At 49.7% G+C, this 16,078-nt stretch overlaps 1 protein-coding gene across 3 annotated transcripts in view; it reads left to right on the plus strand.

Annotated features, from left to right (window-relative positions):
• EXOSC5 (exosome component 5) overlaps positions 1-16,078 on the plus strand; it is a 40,825-nt gene that overhangs the window by 10,208 nt on the left and 14,539 nt on the right. For all 3 annotated transcript variants that reach the window (XM_077336586.1, XM_077336587.1, XM_077336588.1), the window contains one exon: positions 3,428-3,568. In XM_077336586.1, coding sequence (XP_077192701.1) covers positions 3,428-3,568 — 141 coding nt within the window. The remainder of the gene's footprint in view (positions 1-3,427; positions 3,569-16,078) is intronic.

The raw sequence follows: 16,078 nt of genomic DNA on the forward strand, positions 1-16,078 counted from the left end.
CTGACCCTGCTTAGCTTCCAAGATCTGACGAGAGTGACTCACCCTGGAGCATCCAGGTCAGGCAAGAGACCAAGCGGAAGTGTTTTGCCATTTTGCATGCCTCTGCCCAGCGACCCTGTGTGGTCAACCGTCCAGGTACTATCCAGGGCCAACCCTGCTGAGCTTTTGAGAGCTCACCAGAATGTGCTAGCCTGGGCAAGTCCAGGTCAGGACATTGTCCTTATCACAAATACAGTCAAGATTTCTCTTTGTCCTAAACCAGCACAATTTGTATGTGTATGTGGGGGTGGGGCATTGCAGGCTGTGTTGAAACTTCCTTGGACCCACCAGGGCGTTTAGAGGACGCGACTGAATGTATCCAAATGCATCCAGCACAGTGAGTCGACCAGTCAGGAGTGGATGAATGTGCCTGTCGAGAGAAGCTGTTCTGTATTAACCTGCAGCAGGTTAAATTGCACTGCCCATCTTGGGCATGCTACCCAAGAGGCCTTCTGGCCATGGCCAATCTTTAGCCTAATAAAACTGAAGGGGGAGGGAATGCCTTAAATTAGCGATCCCCAACCTGTGGGCCCCAGGCCACATGTGGTCCTTCTACTAATTGGAGGTGGGCCCCGGAGGACACCTTCTCCCCCCCCCCGGCCCTTTACTTCATCCCCCCCAGCCCTTTACAACACACTTCATTGTTGTGGCGTGTCTATATCTTATTTTGAAAGGATGTTTAAACATTACCATAGCGATCAGAGAGCGCTAGGGCAGTGGTTGAGAGTAGAGGAGTAAACTACCCCCCCCCACCAGGCCTCAGTAAAAGGCGTTGAGTGGTCCCCGGTGATAAAAAGGTTGGGGACCACTCACCAGGAGAAGGTGGAAACGCTAGCTAAAGTTTGGTGCCTTGGGGAGAGAAGAAAGGAGATTGTTTTCTGTCTGGAACCTGGTGGGAACAGACTCTACTTGGGGAAGATCTCTCTCCCTTCCCCTCTAGTGGACTAGCTGGTCCTCTTTCTAAAATGGGGAGCGGGTTCCAGCAGCCCTGGTGAGCAGTGCCAGAGAGGAGCCTGGATGAGGTTGGTCTGTCCCAGAGAATAAATGCTCTCTGGGCGCCTGTCCCTGCCCTACAGCCGTGGGAGAGCATCCCAGCACTCTCCAGGCTCCCGTCTGGACACAGCCTGTCTTTACAATCTGGCTGGCTCTACTCTCCCAAATCACCCGCTCAGCCTCCGATGTGTCGTCTCCGCAGGTTCCCTGTGTCTGTTAGTTGGCTGCAGATAATGAGTGCCTCCAGTTGGTGTGCCCCATCCGCTGGGCGTCCTGCTGCGGCTTCTTGATTAACTGGAAATGCGGAGGAGTGAAAGAAAAGGCTTGCTGTTTTGAAGCCCCCCCCCCCCAATCTTTCAGGTCTCTCTGCTCCCACTGCAAATCCAAGGGGCTTCTGCCTCTAGCTTTGAAGTGTCAGGGAGCTCACAGAATTATCTCGGGCAGCAGAGCAGCTACCTGCTCCAGAGGTGAAGCTGATCAAAGTGGTTGTGCTAGATCAGATCTCAGACTCCTTCGTTGTGTTTATTGGGTTCGTGAGTATTTGCTGTTCTCCTCTTGGATTCAAAGGGGCTTCTAGAATGACAGTCTCTTCCCCTCCATCTTCCCACAAGAACCCTGGAAGGGAGGCCAGGCTCAGAGTTTGTGACGGATCCACAGGCACACAGTGAGTTTCCATGGTGGAGGCATGGATTCGAACCTGGACCATCCAGGGTCTTAGTCTATCACTGTGTCTGCCACGCTGCTCTGACTCTCTGGACATCGATATGCCACAAGGGCACAGCATCCAAATTGCTTATTGCCTCTAAAAAGGGAGCTTCCATTGAATCGTCCTGGTTAATTACTCCTGACGGGCCTATCCTTCATGGATTTGCCTAATCCCTTTTCAAAGCTGGCTCAACTAACAGTCCTTGCCATCTTCCACCACGGTTAGGACCACAAATTAACTCCTCCAGGCGTGACAAAGTGATTTGGGTATTCTGGATGCAATTGTTCATCTGTCAGGCCCCCAGAAACCCCTCGTGCCCCCCCCCCAGCTTCCCCTGCCCTGCTTTCTTAGCTTGCCGGGTCACTGAGATGCCTTCCTAAGGGGGGTGGGGCGTGGTGGTGGCACTGGAGTTGTAAGCAGTTTGCATCTCCCAAAGGGCAGCCAGGTTCATAATACTGAGCTTTTGTTATTTATTTCTAAGGTTGTGTTCTGCACTTCTCTGACGGATCAGGGTAGATCACATCAGTTTAAAAATATATAGATGTTAAATATACAATGAATGAAGCATATACAAATAAATTAAGGTTTAAAAATAAAGGATTTAAGATTTAAAATTGCATAAAAGCTAGAGAACAGAGTGGGGGTACAATAAATCCTTGGTGAGTTAGTTGGGTAGATTTTAGGTAGGGAGGCCAGCATCTCCTTGGTGTTATTTCCAGGCCTGGTGGAACAGCTCAGTCTTGCAGGCCCTGCAGAACTGGCTGAGGTCCTACAGGGCACTGAGTTCAGGCAGAATATCCCACCAGGCTGGCCCTGGTCAAGGCTATTCTTACCCCTTTGGTTAGCTGCCTGACTTGGAGGTGCTTAGCTCCCCGGTGGTATTTAATTTCTTATTAAAGTGACCTTGGAAATGGTATTGCACTTGGTAATGTTTGTTTCTGGTATGTATTTTTGTTCAGTTTTCTTTTTTAAATGTGTGCATGATCGCTTGGAGACAACTGTGTATAGGGTCCCCAGTTCAGTCCCCAACATCTCTGGTTTAAAAAGGACCAGGCAGGAAAGACCCCCGAGACCCTGGAGAGCCATTAGATGGGGCTGGAGCTCAGAGCCAGAGCCTCTGCTTGGCGTGCAGAAAGTCCCCAGTTCAATCCCAGGATCTCCAGTTAAAAGGACCAGGCAGGAGGGGATGGAAAAGACTTCTGTCTGAGACCCTGGAGAGCCATGAGGTGGGGCTGGAGCTCAGTGGCAGAGCCTCTGCTTGGCAGGCAGAAGGTCCCAGGTTCAATCCCCAGCATCTCCAGTTAAAAGGACCAGGCAGGAGGGGATGGGAAAGACTTCTACCTGAGACCCTGGGGGGCCAGGAAGAGGGGCTGGAGCTCAGTGGTTGAGTCCGGTTCAATTCCCAGCATCTGCAGTGATCGACTAGGGGGTCTCTGTCTCCTTCTGCACTATGGGATGGAGGTGGCAGAACGTCCTTTGTACAACATGGGGGATCACTGTGGCTTTTCTAGATGAAGAAGTCATATTTTATAAGATTGATATGTTGTCTCTCCACACACATACTTTTGTAGCCAAATGCAGCATTTTGAGTGCCCTCGCTAACCACCTGCTCCTCTAGCAGCTGAGAACAGGCCGTCTAGTGTTGTCATCCCCCACAGATGCTGTTTTTGCCTTAACCCCATCCCTCAGCTGCTATCAAGCGCCTTGAATGCAGCTTGCGTGGGCCTAATGGATGCGGGGCTTCCCCTGAATTTCTTGTTCTGTGGTGTGACATGTGCTTTGGACTCAGAAGGCGTAATCACCCTGGACCCCCTGGCGAAGCAAGAGAAGGTGGGTGTCTTCATTGACTTGAGGAAGGGAGTTGGTAGCAGTGTCTGGTATCGGAGAGTTCCACAGGTTAGCAGTGTGGTATGTCCAGGTGGGGAGGAGATTTAAATTTGAAACAGAACATTCAGGGTAACTAGGCACTGCTTTGGGGTCTGGTTGTGAGTGAGACCAATAGTTCTGTCTAGCAAAAGCCTTTTTGAGCCTATGGGTGCCTTTGGAATTTGGACATGAGATGGTTGGCCCAGTCACAAAATGACTAACTTAGGACAAAATGTGTGAGGTTCTAGAAGAGCTGTGTTTTTTTATACCCCGATTTTCGCTCCCTTAAGGAGTCCCAAAGTGGCTTACAAACGCCTTTCCCTTCCTCTACCCACAACAGGCACTCTGCAAGGTAGGTAACTCTATGCAATTCTAATACAGGGGTAGCCAAACTGGCTCTAGATGTACATGAGAGCTCAGATAACTGAGAGCACGTGGAGAGAGCTACTGGGGAGAGTTGCAGCTGACCAGGTGAGGCTATTGTGCTGACTGGGTAAGGTGATTGCTGGGTAATTGTTGGGAGGATTAAAAAGGGCTGCTCCTCGCCAGAGGCGCGAGAGACCAAGGGCTCTTGGCCTTCGGCTCTTAGCCTGGGGATCTTGGCCGAGCAATTAGAATCAATAGATTATATTTCCCTAGTACTTGCACTGCCTAGAAATTACACTGGACCTCCAGGACACTCATCCCATCATCTGCAGTGAGTGTGACATGATTGCCTTCCTCCCAGAAGACAAGATGGACTACAGCTGCCCCAAGTGTAAGCTGGTAAGACTTTTGAAGGAAAGGATTAGGGGATTAGAAAACAGCATAGAAGACTCTGACCGAAAGTAAGAAAGGGAAGGAGTTCATAGACCAGAGCCATGCAACTTGGAATAAAGAGGATACAACCAGTCCTGAAGAGGATAAGGAGATTGACCTCACTATGGAGCCTCTGCAGACAGTTCGAAAAAGGACAACGGCGAAGAGCGAGACAGTTCTCAGGGCCTTTGGAGCTCCAGAATAGATTTCAGGCCCTTGCAGAGGAGGTGCAAGGGTCAACGAGGGAACAGGTCCCAAAACAAAGTCTAAGACAAAGGGAAGAGGCCACGGGGACAGAAGGAAATGGAGTTGAGAAGAAAAAATAAAGGAGAGTACTGGTAATTGGAGACTCCCTGCTAAGAGGAATGGATCGCCATGTGGCTTGGCCCGACCTCCTAACCCGAGAGGTGTGTTGCTTGCCAGGGGCGAAAATTAAAGACGTTTCAGAACGGCTGCCCAAACTCCTCAAATCAAAGTGGTATTCTCTTCAATCTTGCCGGTCAAGGGAAGAGGAATGCGTCGGGAGAGGAAGATAATGGAGGTGAATCACTGGCTGCGTAGTTGGTGCCGGCAGGAGAGATGTGGTTTCTGGGACCATGGGATAGGCTTTCTTGAGGAAGGCCTACTAGCACCTGATGGACTGCACTTATCGAAACTGGGGAAGAATGTGTTTGGCAGGAACCTGGGGAGATTCATCAGGAGAGCTTTAAACTAAAGCCACTAGGGGAAGGAGACGATCAACATAGGGAGTGTATGGAAGGAAAACTATCGGAGGCAGCCCAACCGGCAAGGCCAGCTCATAGGGAACCAAAAGTAAAAGGATTCAGATGTCTTTATACTAATGCCCGAAGCATGGGCAATAAAAAGGAAGAGCTGGAACTTCTCATGCTGATGGAAAGGTATGATCTAGTAGGCATCACAGAAACTTGGTGGAATGATTCTCATGACTGGAATGTAATGGTGGATGGATATGAACTGTTCAGAAAAAACAGAATAGATCGAAGAGGTGGAGGAGTGGCACTGTATGTGAGGAAAGGGCTTACCTGTCAGGAAATTCTAGTGAAGGAGAGCATATCTCCAGTGGAAAGCATCTGGGTGAAAATAAGCGAGGGGAAAACAAACAGTGTGGTGGTTGGTGTCTGCTACCGACCGTCTGACCAATGAGAAGGTGTGGATGCTACACTTTGTGAGCAGCTTGAGAAAATATCCAAGCGGCAGGACCTTGTCATCATGGGTGACTTCAATTTCCCAGATGTGTGCTGGGAAACAAACTCTGCAAAGCGTCCTCAGTCATGCAAGTTTCTGACCTGACTGGCTGACAATTTCTTTTATCAAATGGTAGATGAACCCACAAGAGGTTCAGCCATACTGGACTTAATACTGACCAACAGGCAAGAGTTGGTGGATGAGGTGAAGGGGGTGGGGACCCTAGGGGGAAGTGACCATGTCCTCATAGAATTCCTTTTGAGGCAGGACCCAGGCCATGTATAGCCTTACAGTTTAAAACCAGTACCTTAAACATGACCTGGCAGCAGACTGGTAACCAATGCAAATGATGCAGCACTGGCTGAATATGGGCCCTCCAAGATGTCCCAGTGAGGACCCGTGCAGCCACATTTTGTACCAGCTGCAATTTCCAGATAAAAGCCAAGGGTAGGCCCATGTAGAGCGAGTTACAGAAGTCTAATCTGGAAGTGACCGTTGCATGGATCACTGTAGCCAAGTGTTCTGAGGGAAGGTAGGGCGCTAGTAGCCACGCTTGGCGAAGATGAAAAAACATTCGTGACCTGAGCCTCCATAGAAAGGTGTCAAAGGTCACACCCAAATTCCTGGCAACAGTTGCAGGTGTTAATTGCACCTCATCCAGGCATGGATTTCCTAATCCTGCCCTCTTCTGCCCAGCCACAGGACCTCTGTCTTGGAGGGGTTGAGTTTCAGGCGACTCTGCCTGAGCCATCCAGCCACTGCTTCCAAACAGCTGGCAAATGTATGCGGGGTGGAGTCCGGCCGGCTGTCCATTAGGAGGTAGAGCTGGGTGTCATCTGCAGATTGGTGCCATCCCAGCCCATAGCCCCGAACCAGCTGGGCTAGAGGGTGCATGTAGATGTTGAAAAGTGTGGGGGAAAGTATCACCCCCTGTCGCATTCCACATGGGAGCCCGGGGGGGGGGAGGTGACAACTCAACTCCCACAGCAACCCTCTGTGTCCGGTTCTGGAGAAAGGAGACCAGCCATTGCAGCAGAGTCCCCCTAATCCTGGTGAGGCAGTGGGCCAATAGCTTATAGTTGACAAGATCAAACACGGCTGACAGATCTAAAAGGTTGAGAATGGCTGGCCTGCCTCAGTCCAGCTGGCGCGAGATATCATCTGTCAAGGTGACCAGCACAGTCTCCACCCCATGGCCAGGATGGAAGCCAGACGGGTATCAATCAAGGGCCCAAGTTTCCTCCAAGAATGCTAGGAGCTGGTCCTCTGCAGCCCGCTCCACCACCTTACCCAGAAACGCAAGATGCAAGATCGGGCAGTAGCTGGTGGGGTCCTGTGGGTACAGCAATGGTTTTTTCCATAGAGGGCATACCATAGGTTCCTTAAGCCCCTCGGGGAATTCTCCCTCAAGGGACTTCCTATCCGCTGGTCACCCGATTTGAGCAACCAAGACAGACAGGACTTTAAGGGACATGTGGTTGCCCTCACTGACTCCAGCAACTTGTCCAGTTAACTAGAGCCATCTGAAGCCATCAGACACTAACCCCCACAACGTCCACAGAGCTTTGAGAAACCCCAGAAGTCGCACAATGATGCAGAAGAAGGCTGGGAAGCATAGCAATGTACTAGGGTTGTGCGCTCGGCAGCTGAAGCACTGTGGCCGCTGAAACACACAACCCAACTCGTCCACCTGGGGCCCCTCCCCTTCCCAACCCATCACAGGCCAGTGGGTGGTGGGGGCAGGTTGACATGATCATATATGGTCATAGCACCCGAAAACGTTTAACAAGTTTTTAAAAAATTCATTAGGTCTGACTCATTTAGGAAACCCTTCCAGGGTCATCAAGAAACCCTGACTGAGAAGGCCTGGACTACGATGTCAAGAGACAGGTTTTGCTTGCTGCGAGGCTGGCCATGACTGGTCTGGTGGGGACTGATAGGGAGGTCGGGGGTGGGGTTTCAGTGGACTTAGGCTGAAATCATAGAAGTGTCCAGTGGATGGGTCAGTAGGACAGCTGCATCTGGCAAGGGGGTCTTATTGCTCACCACCCCTTGTAACTTACTCAAAAACAGCTTCTCTAGGAAAATTTGTTGCAGATGTGAGACAAAATTACCCTGAGAAAGTTACAGGAATGAAGGCTTGCTGTGCAAGCTAGCGTAGCATCATGGTTAAGAACGGTGGCCTCTGATCTGGAGACCTGGGTTGGATTCCCCACCCCTCCTCCCCATGCAGCCAGCTGGGTGACCTTGGACCACTTCCAGTTCTCCTGGAGCTTTCTGAGCCCCACCTCCCTCGCAGGTGGCAGAGGAAGGGCCAGCGATCACCAGCTGCTTTGACACATAGCAAAAAGTAGGGTTCAGAAAGCCAGCTTTACTTGCCCTTAATTCCTGTATGGCAAGTAGGAAAGAGCATCTCAGTCTTTGCCTCTAGGAGGGTCTGCTGGGATGGGAGAGCCGCTTTGGCCTTTGCAGGGGTCTGTTTGCCCTTTCCACCATGGAGTGAAGTCTTCCACCCCCCCACCCCCCTTCGTAAGTCTAATAATTGCAAGGGTTCTTCTGTGCTGAGCGCAGTGAAAGAATTGTGGATGCCTCGTGATTCCTTTATCGGCTCTGGCGAGTAATTGCTTCCCGTGGCCCTGGCAGGTCAATACCTCTCTGTCTCCTGGCTGCTGCAACCTCCCTGCCCTTGTAATGGCTCTGTTCGTTTATCGGTTGCCAGAACCAATTTATCGCAAACAGTCTTCTCTGCCCAGAACAGTTTGGTGCCACGCCTCCCTCCCTCCCTCCCTCCCTGTTTACAGTCTTTTAGCTGACAAACAACCCCACTCTCTCTCATTGCAAGCTTTCCCCAGAAAGAAAGGGGGACCCTAATTCTTCAGAGGCTTGCTAGGCCAGGGGGTCCCCAATATGACATGGACACCTTTTCTGTACCTGCCGAGTGTTTTGGGGAAATGCTTGGCTGTTGGAGATTTGGTTGGCTGTGTGGATTGCCCTGGCAGCAGCCGCTGCTCTACCCAAGGACTGAAGCTGAGCCATGGCAGGCATTTTGTAGATGGCCCTGCCTTTTGTGGCGGTCATTTAGTGGTAGCCATTTTGTCACTGCACCCTCCATGCTGTGGCAGATTTCCCAGTGCGCCTTTTGGAAGGTGGGAGATCCCTGCACTTCTGCAGAGAAAACCTTACTTGTGTTGGCCAGCTGTGGACATTTTCTTTCTAGGTTAAAAACTCCAAAGAGGATTGCCTTGTCCCAGTCAGAGTCAGCACATGCACTCCAAAAACTCTTTAGAAGAAGCAGAAGTGTTGGTTTTTATACCCTGCTTTTCTCTACTCTTACAATTGCCTTCCCTTCCTCTCCCCACAACAGAGACCCTGTGAGCTAGAAGGGGCTGAGAGAGCTCTGGCAGGACTGCTCAGTCAGAACAGCACTATTAGGACTGTGACTGGCCCAAGGTCACCCAGCTGGCTGCATATGGAGGAGTTGGGAATTAAACCCAGCTCACCAGATTAGAAGCCGCTGGTCTTAACCACAACATGACGCTGGCTAAAATTCTAAGCTGGGAGGAAATGTCTGCAGCTGGTCTTGTCCAGGCACCAACTCAATGTGTGTCTGCATAGAAGATGTCATTGAACAACAGTTACTGGCAAGTACAGCTCTGTTAACAGGATGAAAGAACTGCAAGGTTATATCCATGGGTGAAAGGTGCGACTAGGAGATTGACCACAATAGGGAGCCTCTGCAGGCAGTTCGGAAAAAGACTGAACGGCGAAGGGCGAGACAGTTCTCGGGGCCTTTGGAGCTCCAGAATAGATTTCAGGCCCTTGCAGAGGAGGTGCAAGGGTCAACAAGGGAAGAGGTCCCAAAACAAAGTCTAAGACAAAGGGAAGAGGCCACGGGGACAGAAGGAAATGGAGTTGAGAAGAAAAAAAAAAGGAGAGTACTGGTCATTGGAGACTCCCTGCTAAGAGGAATGGATCGCCATGTGGCTGGGCCCGACCCCCTAACCCGAGAGGTGTGTTGCTTGCCAGGGGCGAAAATTAAAGATGTTTCAGAAAGGCTGCCCAAACTCCTCAAATCTACGGATCACTACCCATTTGTGATGGTCCATGTGGGAACGAATGACATGTCCCTGAATACCATCGCTCCTATTAAAACAGACTATCAAGATCTGGGGAGGAAGCTCAAGCAAATGGGGGCACAAGTGGTATTCTCTTCAATCTTGCCTGTCAAGGGAAGAGGAATGCGTCGGGAGAGGAAGATAATGGAGGTGAATCACTGGCTGCGTAGTTGGTGCCAGCAGGAGAGATTTGGTTTCTGGGACCATGGGATAGGCTTTCTTGAGGAAGGCCTACTAGCACCTGATGGACTGCACTTATCGAAACTGGGGAAGAATGTGTTTGGCAGGAACCTGGGGAGATTCATCAGGAGAGCTTTAAACTAAAGCCACTAGGGGAAGGAGACGATCAACATAGGGAGTGTATGGAAGGAAAACTATCGGAGGCAGCCCAACCGGCAAGGCCAGCTCATAGGGAACCAAAAGTAAAAGGATTCAGATGTCTTTATACTAACGCCCGAAGCATGGGCAATAAAAAGGAAGAGCTGGAACTTCTCATGCTGATGGAAAGGTATGATCTAGTAGGCATCACAGAAACTTGGTGGAATGATTCTCATGACTGGAATGTCATGGTGGATGGATATGAACTGTTCAGAAAAAACAGAATAGATCGAAGAGGTGGAGGAGTGGCACTGTATGTGAGGAAAGGGCTTACCTGTCAGGAAATTCTAGTGAAGGAGAGCATATCTACAGTGGAAAGCATCTGGGTGAAAATAAACGAGGGGAAAACAAACAGTGTGGTGGTTGGTGTCTGCTACCGACCGCCTGATCAACGAGAGGATGTGGATGCTGCACTTTGTGAGCAGCTTGAGACAATATCCAAGCGGCAGGACCTTTTCATCATGGGTGACTTCAATTTCCCAGATGTGTGCTGGGAAACAAACTCTGCAAAGCGTCCTCAGTCATGTAACTTTCTGACCTGCCTGGCTGACAATTTCATTTATCAAATGGTAGATGAACCCACAAGAGGTTCAGCCATACTGGACTTAATACTGACCAACAGGCAAGAGTTGGTGGATGAGGTGAAGGAGGTGGAGACATGATGAGTGTCATACCATGGACGACAATGCTGGAAGGGAAGGGAGCATGTGAAGGGTGGGCGCTACTCAAACAGGAGCTATTGCATGCTCAATCAATGACTATCCCAGAAAGACGAAAACACTGCAGGAGCTCTAAGAAGCCTATTTGGATGAACAGAGAACTTCAAGAGGAACTAAGAAAGAAAAGGAAAATGTTCAGGAAATGGAGGGAAGGACAGAGCTCTAAAGAAGAGTACCTACAGGTTACTAGGCACTGTAGATCAATCATAAGAAAGGCCAAAGCTGAAGGTGAGCTAAGATTGGCCAGGGACGCCCATTGTAACAAGAAAAGATTTTTCAGCTATGTGAGGAGCAAACGTAAAGTGAAGGAGGCAATAGGCCCACTGTTGGGTACGGATGGACAAACTCTAATGGAAGATGCAGAGAAAGCAGAAAGGCTTAGTGCCTCTTTTACATCTGTTTTTTTCCCACAGGTCAAAGTGTTTAGGCACATCTAGAGATGGCCATAGCCAAAGGACAGTGTCTGGGTGGCAGGTTAACATGGATAGAGAGGTTGTCGAGAGGCATTTAGCTGCACTGGATGAGTTCAAATCCCCTGGTCCAGATGAAATGCACCCGAGAGTACTCAAAGAACTTTCCAGAGAACTTGCACAGCCCTTGTCCATCATCTTCGGAACCTCTTTAAGGACTGGAGATGTCCCGGAGGACTGGAAGAGAGCAAATGTTATTCCAATCTTCAAAAAAGGGAGGAAGGATGACCCGGGAAACTACAGACCAGTGAGTCTGACCTCTGTTGTGGGGAAGATAATGGAGCAGATATTAAAGACAGCGATCTGCAAACATCTGGAGGACAATTTGGTGATCCAAGGAAGTCAGCATGGATTTGTCTCCAACAGGTCCTGCCAGACCAACCTGGTTTCCTTTTTTGACCAAGTAACAGGTTTGCTGGATCGGGGAAATTCGGTTGATGTCATTTACTTGGATTTTAGTAAAGCTTTTGACAAGGTTCCCCATGATGTTCTGATGGATAAGTTGAAGGACTGCAATCTGGATTTTCAGATAGTTAGGTGGATAGGGAATTGGTTAGAGAACCGCACTCAAAGAGTTGTTGTCAATGGTGTTTCATCAGACTGGAGAGAGGTGAGTAGCGGGGTACCTCAGGGCTCGGTGCTCGGCCCGGTACTTTTTAACATATTTATTAATGATCTAGATGAGGGGGTGGAAGGACTACTCATCAAGTTTGCAGATGACACCAAATTGGGAGGACTGGCAAATACTCCGGAAGATAGAGACAGTTCAACGAGATCTGAACACAATGGAAAAATGGGCAAATGAGAACAAGATGCAATTTAATAAAGATAAGTGTAAAGTTCTGCATCTGGGTCAGAAAAATGAAAAGCATGCCTACTGGATGGGGGATACGCTTCTAGATAGCACTGTGTGTGAATGAGACCTTGGGGTACTTGTGGACTGTAAACTAAACATGAGCAGGCAGTGTGATTGCAGCGGTAAAAAAGGCAAATGCCATTTTGGGCTGTATCAACAGGGGCATCACATCAAAATCACAAGATGTCATAGTCCCATTGTATACGGCACTGGTCAGACCACACCTGGAGTACTGTGTGCAGTTCTGGAGGCCTCACTTCAAGAAGGACGTCGATAAAATTGAAAGGGTACAGAGGAATGCGACGAAGATGATCTGGGGACAAGGGACCAAGCCCTATGAAGATAGGTTGAGGGACTTGGGAATGTTCAGCCTGGAGAAAAGGAGGTTGAGAGGGGACATGATAGCCCTCTTTAAGTATTTGAAAGGTTGTCACTTGGAGGAGGGCAGGATGCTGTTTCTGCTGGCTGCAGAGGAGAGGACACGCAGTAATGGGCTTAAACTTCCAAGTACAACGATATAGGCTAGATATCAGGAAAAAGTTTTTCACAGTCAGAGTAGTTCAGCAGTGGATTAGGCTGCCTAAGGAGGTGGTGAGCGCCCCCTCACTGGAAGTCTTCAAGCAAAGGTTGGATACACACTTTTCTTGGATGCTTTAGGATGCTTAGGGCTAGTCCTGCGTTGAGCAGGGGGTTGGACTAGATGGTCTGTATGGCCCCTTCCCATCTATGATTCTATGATTCTATGATTCTCTTCTCTCCTGTTGATCCTCAAAACGTTCCGTGCAGTGATTCATAAAAGTCCTCACTTTGGGAATAACATGCCTTTTAAAACAAAATCAGAGTCCAGTGGCACCTTTAAGAACAACAAAGATTTATTCAAGACGTGAGCTTTCGAGTGCATGCACTCTTCCTCATACTATAGAATGCTTGCACTCGAAAGTTCACGCCCTGAATAAATCTTTGTTGGTCTTAAAGGTGCCACAGGACTCTGATTTTGTTGTGCTGCTTCAGACCAACACAGCTGCCCGCGTGAGTCTATGCTTTTTAAAAGTCATCCTTTTTTCTGAAACACGCCAGACCGTCTTCCACGCCTGTGGATCCTGAGCTTGCGCTGATCGCTTTAACAAATTAAGGACACAAGTAGGGTTTTCTCTGCATAGTTGGTCATATGTGTATTTTTAAATTTAATTTAGCAGCCATCTGCCTGTCGCTTAACTAAAGGGTAGCTTCATGGCGGCCAAGCGAATGGATGCTATCTCAGCATAACAAATAGCTCCTCTTGCATTCCAGATCTCTTGTTGTTGTTAGGTGCAAAGTCGTGTCTGACCCATCGCAACCTCATGGACAATGATCCTCCAGGCCAGATCTCTACACCAGGGCAATAACATTGCCTGCAAAAGACTAATAAAAATAAAACTCTCTTCATTCCCCATTTGCAAAGTGCCTGTTTTTCTCCAAGCATAACTGCGGGGGGAATCACTTTAGCGTTGCTTGGGAACCCTGGCCTCTTTCACGATCTCACCAGCTGTCCTTGCACGATCCTGCTTTAATATTCTGCGTTGATTCAGACTGAGACCCTGAATCCGTATTCTGCTCCCAATAAAGAATGGAGTGCTCCCCAGTTCACCCAGAAGCTGACTTTGACAGATCAGTGTTTGGGTTGCCCTTGTGAGCAACAAGATGATCTTAATTGTGTACGTCCTGCGTAGCTTCTAGATAGGTGTTAAATGCTGTCAAGTCGCATTTGAGTTATTTATTTATTAATTTAGCTGGCCAGGCATTTTGCCGCCTGCGTCAGGCCCAGCTACTAGCGCCCTACCTGTCCCCCAAACACTTGGCCACAGTGATCCATGCAACAGTTACCTCCAGAATAGATTTCTGTAACTTGCTCTACGTGGGCCTGCTCTTGTCCTTGATCCAGAGACTTCAGCTGGTGCAAAATGCAGCTGCTAGGGTCCTCACTGGGACACCTTGGAGGGCCCATATCCAGCCTGTGCTGAGGCAGCTGCATTGGTTGCCAAGTGCTGTCCAGATACGGTTCAAGGTTTTGGCTCTGACCTTTAAGGCCTTACACTGGTTTGGACCCACATGCCTGCGGGACCACCTGACGCCCTATGTCCCCCGCAGGGCTTTACGCTCTGCAATTGAAAATTTATTGATCATTCCCAGCCCTAGGGAAGCATGCCGAGCCTCAACCAGGGCCAGAGCCTTTTTGGCCCTGCCCCAACCTGGTGGAATGAGCTTCCGGGTGAGCTGCGGGCCCTGCGGGAGCTTATGGTGTTCCGCAGGGCCTGTAAAACGGAGCTCTTCTGCCAGGTTCATGGTTGAGGCTGGGGTCGCTGAGGTAGATCCATGCACCCCCCTCCAGGTATGAGTATCCAGGTATGAATATCCATCTTACCTCCTTCCCCTCCCTCTAATAGTGGGGGTGGGGTGAGGAGGGGTTTTCCGCCATGTTGGTAATTATGTTTTAATTGGGGATTTAATGGGGATTTTATGACATGTAACCTGCCACGAGCCAATTTGGGAGTGGTGGGAAATAAATCTAAAACAACAACAACAATAATAATAAACCACCCCTATCAAGCTGGTTGTCTCAAGGGCCCATTATGCACGGCCGCCGAAACGGCGATTTCGGGTCACATGGAAAACGCGGAGGGGGAAGACGCGACGCATACCGGTTATACACGGGGCGGGGCGCGACGGCGACAAAACCCAGAGTAACCGATTATGCATGCGCCGATCCGGGCGCCGCTTCTGGTTGCGCCCCGCTCACCCGGAAGCTGCGCTTTCTTCCGCGTTTCACTGACGCGGCTTTTTCGGCGGCATGCACCGAAGCTGCAGCCGGTTGCGGCCGGCTCCGTGCGTTATCCGTGATTTTAGTCGCCGCCATTCCACCCCGAATGTGCGCTAAAACCCCCGTGCATAATGGGTCAAGGTGTTTCACATCCATTAGTATAAAATACAATTAAAATCATTTCGTTATTAATGTTAATTATTAATACAATAATCCTGTAAGTCAGAACAAATTGGCTAGATAGACCAGTCGAAAGACGTGGGATTGGATATACATTTGTTGTCCTTCTGGTTTGAAGAAAAAGCGAGCAGGAAGAAAGAGCAGGGGTGGCCCATCGCCATTCAGTTTATGTGGCTGTCCAACCTGGCCTCGGCTGTAAGCTTGGCGGAAGAGCTCTGTCTTGCAGGCCCTACGGAACTGGGCCGCTTTCTTCAGGGCCCTGATGTCCTTTGGGAGCTCCTTCCACCATGCAGGAGGCAAGTCAGAGAAGGCCCTGGCCCTGGCCCTCGTCAAGGGCAACTGGACTTCTTTGGGTGACTCTTTGAATTAATGTTCTCAAGTCTTCTCAGGGCCACAGCTTCTTTTATTCAGCTGATCTATCTCCTGCTTGACCTTTTCTTTTCCTGCAGCCTTCCACTCTTCCTAGCAGAATTGCGTTTTTCAGTGACTCAGGGACAGGGACCCTTTGTTGGCCTGAGGATCTAGCACACTTTTCCTGGTGGAAGCCAAGCATCTTTAGAAAATGGGCTGGGCCAGGATGGGCTTCTGATTGGCTATTTGTTGTTGTTAGGTGCGAAGTCATGTCCGACCCATCGCAACCCCATGGACAATGATCCTCCAGGCCTTCCTGCCCTCTACCATTCCCTGGAGTCCATTTAAGCTCGCACCGACTGCTTCAGTGACTTCATCCAGCCACCTCATTCTCTGTCGTCCCCTTCTTCTTTTGCCCTCAATCGCTCCCAGCATTAGGCTCTTCTCCAAGGAGTCCTTCCTTCTCCTGAGGTGGCCAAAGTATTTGAGTTTCATCTTCAGGATCTTCAGGCCTTCTAAGGGGCAGTCAGGGCTGATCTCCTCTAGGACTGACCGGTTTGTTCGCCTTGCAGTCCAAGGGACTCGCAAGAGTCTTCTCCAGCAC

The sequence above is a fragment of the Paroedura picta genome, chromosome 5 (genome assembly GCF_049243985.1).
Source record: "Paroedura picta isolate Pp20150507F chromosome 5, Ppicta_v3.0, whole genome shotgun sequence".
Lineage (NCBI taxonomy): Eukaryota > Metazoa > Chordata > Lepidosauria > Squamata > Gekkonidae > Paroedura > Paroedura picta.